Here is a 6,959-nt window from a genome sequence, read left to right on the forward strand (position 1 = left end):
ATAGGAGTACCAAAATTTGCCTGTAACATTGTGCTTTTCAATTTCAAAAGGATGTTCTGGTACAACAGTTTTATAAGCATTTTCAGATGAAGCTCAAATCTGAGAGAATATCAAATGGATTAATGAACTTCCAGATTAAATTTCAAGATCCCTTGATTGGTATACACATGATTATGCTCTAAAAGAAAAAAAGCAAACTGTATAATCTGCAATAAGTTGATAAAAAAGAACTTGTAATAGTGTGTTAGTTTTGAATCAGCTAGCACAATTGGGACCCCAAAATTTATTTTTTTAAAAAAAAAAGATGCATTCAGATAAAGTACTTTACCATCTGAACCTCTTTTTGTTTATACCCACACTTCTCATAAAAAGGTTTGTTCTCCAAGCTGCAGTCGAGGATCACTTTATAGCAACCCATTGAGCGAGCATGGTCAGTGAGGAACCCAACAATTTTCTTCCCTAATTGCATTCCTCTGATTGAGGAATCAACAACAACATCCTCAATGTGGCCAACTTTGCCACAGTTTCTTATAAACTTCCTTTCAATAAAAACACTTCCACTAGCAACAATCTTCCCACTATGTCGATCTTCAATTACACATATCACATGTTCATCACCAAGTTTAGCAAGCTCTTGATATCGTTCTTCAAAGTCCTTGTCAGATACAGATTCACAGGCAGTCAGTTGTTGTAGTAATTCAATAAAACCCTTTTTGTTATCGGAAATCTCAAGCCTTCGAAGTTGAAATCTCTCCTGTTCAATACAAACATTCCCTGGTTTATCTTCCATCGAGACTTTCTAGCTTCGTTCTGGATCTCCTAATAAACGAGCTATCAATAAAGACAAAAAAATTTATCATCAAATCCAACACCTGCCCTGAATGAAAGATATGAATTTGCAATACATGTACTAAATGACAATGACATAAGCTATACGATGGAGGATGAAATTGGAGATACTATTCTTATCATTTGATACAGTTTTCTGATCCTAGCTAAAACAAGAAAAATGATCTAGATCTCTTCCCATTGGCATTGGTAATTCAAACAAACAGGATAGAGACACGACTCAAGATCAAATAAGAATTCGACACCAAAAAAAACATGGAGACTAAGAGAAGATATATTTCTCTACCTTACCGAGGTATTTCTATAGCCAGCAGTTTTCATCTGAATGCGGAGTGGGAGGAAAGGAGGGGAAGAGAAGGAAGAGGAAAGATGCACATTTGACGCTTTGGGCGGTGGTGAGTGAGACGAGAGGAGAGAGAAAAGAAGAGAGAGAACAGAGGAAAGTCATACCCAATGACATCATCTTAGCCAATGAAAAAATCAGATGGTCACAACAAGAGACATGCAGCATTGAGGACTGTATCTTTGCCACGCGCCAGCAAGAAAAGTGTGCAAAGACCAAGAATGTGCACAAGAAAAGACAGAAAAGCCCACCAGTGCACCCAATATAACCTTGAAACTGGATGAAGATCACTGTTCCTTACAGTTTTGCTGCTTTTATTTACTCACACATTGCATGAGTTGTCCTATGTGGTTGTTATAATAGGGAAACCTGTAATGGGATATTGGGATTGTTGCATGAACAAAAGATAAGGTCCGCAATATTAACAGCATATTTGTATGTAATATGGTAATCACGAGGTCATCTTACTGCATTGCAAGTAGCATATAGATTGTACTATATACATTAATGCATAGATAGGTTGTCAGCAATATTTCTAGGTAGATACTTACATATAGCTAAGCAGATGTAATAGTAGTAACTCAATAAGTAGAAATCATAGGATTGGACCAGTTTTTGTAATTACAGTATTGACATAAGGACTGAGATTGAGCCTGAAAAGGATCGCGGCTTGTGCTTTGGATAGTGGCAATTGCAGCGGGCAGTGGTAGGAAAATGTAGACTATGTGAAATTGTACAAGTATGCTTTGTAAAGCATGAATCAAAAGCAAAGAGTCGCAAAATTCAGTGATGGATCAGGTGCTAAGAAACTTTGAAGAACATCAGACACATTTAAACAATTTAATCAAGTAAACAATGAAAAATGAGAATTGAGAACCAACGGATGCACCTCTTTTTACTCCACTAAACTGTTGCAGAAGCTTTTCAAAGTTTTACTCCAGAAGATTTACCAATCCATGAGAATTAATTCCACATAATCTCACAGGTAGAACTGAACGAAAGATTTAGATCAGCGCTAACTTTCGCATCAGAGGAGCAGTGAATGACATAGGAAGGAATTATTTTCTCTATTAGACACTTAAGTATCTTTTGACTTGAATTAATCAGTTACTTAATTAATTAAAAGGAAATTTATTTAACCTGAAAGGACCATCTTCTCTAGATTCCTTTATGATGATGCTTCTATCGATACCTTATTGGCAAAAAACATTATTTTGTTTGGGAACAAAAAACCACCATGGTTTAGGGATGTAGTACATGTCAAGGTCTAAACTATCTTCAAAGAATAATATTTAAGAACAAATTGCTGTCCAAGAATTTTGTCCATACTATTTAGATATTGAATGTTGTATTAAGAAGTGCAACTGAAATACAACTATAATTTTTCACTTACACTAAAATTACAGCTCCTCTGTTTAGAATCTAGAGGAGCATAAATGGATCATTACTAATCTGAAATGCTTATGCAGCCATTTAATTCTGAAGACCAAAGAACAAAAAGTTCAGTATATGTTTGATATCAGAAACAAACACAACAATATCCAGCATATGAAACGGTGTACTTTGGAGCATGCAATTACCTTTTCGTCACAGATATTATTTCACTGAATTTTTTATTAGGTTGCACTTGATTGCCCCTCTATGTATATCTGACTTTTCAGTTACCAGCCCATCTCCTGACCAAAATATACTATTTGGAGTTATTTCAGCCTTGTACATATATCCATGGCTATCTAAAAGGATTGAACAACTCAGAAATTTATGCACTAGTACATGAAGCTAAAAAAATAACAATAATAATTCAGAAGCAAGCCTATATGAAAAGCAAAACTCTCCTCATATGTCCAAGCATTTTTGAGAACTAACAGGAGAGAGGAAGAATTCCCAAACACTAACCAAAAATACCAAGAACATTTAAAATCCAGAAATAACAAAAGGTAAAATCAATGGAAAACATAAAAGAGAAACATCAGCAAAATGAAGGAAAAAACAAAGCCATGGTTGTTGGAACCTGCTTACAAACGATATCATAGGACATGGAAAGAATTCTTGTTCCATTAGGCACTTGGATTTAGATTTTCATTAAGGCTTTTCACAAACATCTTATATGCACGAAAACAACTATCCTTTATTTGATTAATTTCAAATTAAAGCTAAACCAAAAATTGTCACCAATGCATTTACAATACTAATAAAGACTAACAGGAAAAAGGGGAAAAAAAATCAGCAGTGAAATTAAAATACACAGAAAGGTTAAAAAAGTGAAAGCAAAAGCTGCCTGAATAAGAATATTCCACGAGTAAATGAGGGGAAAGAACGAAGAAAAAATAGGGAAAATTGGCAGTGAAATGCCTCTGAGCCTTTTCTTGTTTGAAGAAGCAGAGAATTAACGGAAAATCTGAGAAAGGGCGGCAAGAGATAAGAAACAATATCCCACTACACCACAGCCCACAGGCATAATGATGTAAGAAAGACTATAATGTATCCCCGCGCAATAGAGTTCGACAGGAAAATCAGTGTTTTCTACAGAAATGCTCTTCTAACTTGCTACTAGACCAGAAACTCAGTTCATTTGCGAGACCCAACCCATCCCCTGCAACCCACACAATCATGCGCAAGCTGCTGCAACTTCAACGATCAGTAAGCAAGAAATATTAGCATTACAACCAAAAGACCTACAACTCCTAGTCTTCACAGAAGCTAGCCACAGGCAAATGAAATGCGATAACCCCAATAATTCAAGTTAATTAGCCAGCCCAAAAGCTTTGATTTAACGAATATTGATTGGAAACTCAAAAACCTAGAACCAGAAACAGACACAGACCCGTTCCCTCCTAATTATCAAAGAATTTAAGCGCACAAGGAAACAAAGACGAAGATATCAGCAAGAAAAAGATGAAGATTTACCTCCGATCACTTGCCGGCTAAATTCATCCTCGCTCGATCTGGGATTCTGGGTTGGGTAAATTTTTAGGAGGATTTAGACAGAGAGGATTGGTTTAGTTGACTAGAACTGACGGGAATGGGAGCGACGGCGGTGGCTGCGAAGGAGGGAACGAAATCGGTGAAAACGAGGGAGCAAATTGCACTAATGGGTTGTGGACCTGTGGTAAATTTCCCAGTTCCTCGCAAAATCCATCCTGGTTGAGAGAAACAAAAAGTAGTCGTTATAGCACCAATGTTTTTAAACTCGGACCGGCCAGCGAACCGGAGAGGGCCCGGTTCACTGTCCGACCGATCCAACCAGCCGATTCACCTGTTTTCTGTTTTTTTTTTTTTTCAACTTTAGTGTTAAGTACTTCACATGTCTTTATTCTACACTTGAACTTGACGGCTAATGTATAATTTAACATAGTTATTGATAATTTAAGTTTCTAAAATGCATTCACCAACATATCTAAATTTAAGTTGAGATAATAACAAATTTCCTAAAAGTTATACATAAAACCTGGAATGATAAACATAATTAAAATATCATAATTCACTATAAGTTTTCATAAATTCATTATAAACATAAATAGATACAATCCAAATGTTCACCAATTATCACAAATAAAAACACAAAAATAAATAAAATAAATATTGAAATTCTTTTACAATCCTTAAAAAAGTCCATAAAAGAGTCCAACTTATATTCAAGACAAACCATTTGAATAACAAACTTTCATCAGTGGCATGACAAGCAACAATACCACCTTCACAATTTCATCAACTTAACTTGAAAAAGTTAAAATTTTATTATGAAAATATAACTCTAATTGATCAAACTAAAAAAAAACCAAAATTTTGAAAAACAAAGATACAACTAAATACATATAATAAGCTGTGAGCTAAAAAAGAAAAAAAAATCTAATATACAGACTAAATGAAACTTTCGAGTAAGAAAAACTCTAACTAGCTTTAAATGAAACAAACATCAATTGAGATACAATCGGTTTAGTGCCAATAAATTTAATGGTTATAATAACCCTAGCGGCAAGTGTAAGTAAATGATCAATTGATGGGATCCTAAGGTTACCATTTATGGATTTACCGAGACATACAAACATGTGGTCCGATTTGCACTTTTTTTTTAAGCTTCTGTTTGACAACTTTAACATGTCTTTAATTTTGTTGCTTCAGTGAAACCTTTAAAATTCAAGATGAATGAGCATTCGGTAGACTAATTACTTCAGCATAGAAAAAGCAATAAAAACACAATAAACAGCATAGAAAAAACAGAACAATCATTGATACAAAATTTATTAATTTGATACTTCATCCATGTCTAATTTTATTAATTTGATACTTCATCCAAAAAATAGCTTCTCCAAATATGATTGCAAAATAATTAATGATTCATAATTTCATCCTTAATTAATCAAATAAAAATAAAACAAAAACTAGGGGAAATGGATGAAAATTGGGGGAAAAAAGAAGAAAATGCAAAAAAATTGGCTAAAGATAATAACATAGAAAACAAAAACCTTGAAAAGGGAAAAATTAAGCTTACTAAGATGATGGAAAACAGGAAAATTTCTTGAGTCTCAAATATCTTGTGAAAGTTGAAATTTCCAACTTGTCTACAATCTGCTAAAGATGATAGCTTTGATAATAATGGTGAAGGTTTGAGAAAATCTTGTTGTGGATATTTGGGTTTAAAAGGGTTAAGAAGAAAAAATTGAAAAAAAAAATTCAATAGGAGAACTGCAGGAGCGGTTGGCCTAGAAGTAGAAGCCTGAATTCGAGAAAGTGATGGATTGAAAGAAAAGTGTGTCAGCTATTTCTTTTCTTAATGTCAATGTTTTGAAAATCGGACCGGACCGGCCGGTTCGACCGGTTGAACTGTGAACCGACCATGATACCGGTCCGGTTCAATGTCATAGTTGACTTTGTCAGAAAACCGGTCAAGAACCGGTCGAACCGTAAAAACTGCGGTCGAACCGCTATTGAACCGGTTTTCAACCTTCCTTTTTTTTTTTTGGCAAAATGCAGCTATTAAGATTTGAACTCAAGACCTTTGTAATAGAAGACCAATGTATTAACCATTGCACCATCACATCCTATTAGTTTTTTTTGATAACTTATTTATATAAAACAAACACTCATATTTCTTTTTTCCATTTTTCTTACAAAATCTCATCCTCTCATGACTCTTTCTTTTTAATTTTCAACTCTCTCTCTCTATCCTCTTTTTTTTTTGTCACTCTCTTTTTAATCAAACCTCTTTATTTTTAATTTATTGATGTTTTCTTCCATCTTTTAATTTTGTTTTTGTCCATTAAATTGAAATAAGTTCAAAAAGAATTATTTTTTTAACCTAAATTATTTAATGCTACAACCACTCACTTTTATCTCATTTTTTGTTTCTTATCAAGTTTACATTTCTATTTTCGATTTTCTTGACTTCCTTCGAACTCCAAACTTCCTTTTTTAAATTGCAATATCTAAAACGTAAATTAAAATTTAAGTTCACAATATCTAAATTCTCATAGACGTGAATTTTGTATAATTTCAAAATATTGTGATATTTTTGGGTTGGATTTAGATATAATTGAAATTGAGATGAAATTTATTTGTTTTAAATTATAATTTAAAAATTTTATTTTTAAAAAATCCAAGTTATTAAAAAATAGTAAACCTTTCATCATATAAAGTATTAAATTAATCCATTACATGTCTTATTTTGTACATATATATATTTATATAAATAATTTTTTAAAAAATTCATTGAACCGAGGTTGAATTGGTCCGACCGATTGAACCTCGACCCTTTCACTTCACCGGT

At 33.4% G+C, this 6,959-nt stretch overlaps 1 protein-coding gene across 4 annotated transcripts; it reads right to left on the minus strand.

Annotated features, from left to right (window-relative positions):
• Nucleotides 1–100: 100 nt before the first annotated feature.
• On the minus strand, nt 101–5,915 carry LOC113734755 (glucosamine 6-phosphate N-acetyltransferase-like). 4 transcript variants are annotated; one of them, XM_072082348.1, is made up of 4 exons: nt 5,685–5,915; nt 4,100–4,332; nt 2,773–2,868; nt 101–810 (listed from the first exon to the last, which is right to left on the minus strand). In XM_072082348.1, the coding sequence occupies exon 4, from the start codon at nt 788–790 to the stop codon at nt 311–313; it is 480 nt and encodes a 159-aa protein (XP_071938449.1). In that variant the 5' UTR covers nt 791–810; nt 2,773–2,868; nt 4,100–4,332; nt 5,685–5,915; the 3' UTR covers nt 101–310. The 4 variants fall into 4 exon arrangements, with proteins under 4 accessions (XP_071938449.1, XP_027117211.1, XP_071938451.1 ...); XM_027261410.2 differs by having other exon boundaries at nt 101–831; XM_072082350.1 differs by lacking the exon at nt 2,773–2,868.
• Nucleotides 5,916–6,959: the final 1,044 nt, after the last annotated feature.

This window comes from Coffea arabica, chromosome 3c (genome assembly GCF_036785885.1).
Source record: "Coffea arabica cultivar ET-39 chromosome 3c, Coffea Arabica ET-39 HiFi, whole genome shotgun sequence".
Taxonomy (NCBI): domain Eukaryota; kingdom Viridiplantae; phylum Streptophyta; class Magnoliopsida; order Gentianales; family Rubiaceae; genus Coffea; species Coffea arabica.

Excerpts from the sequence above, each read along its gene's own strand:
- LOC113734755 (XM_072082350.1), bottom strand. The coding sequence starts at position 790 with ATGGAAGATAAACCAGGGAATGTTTGTATTGAACAGGAGAGATTTCAA.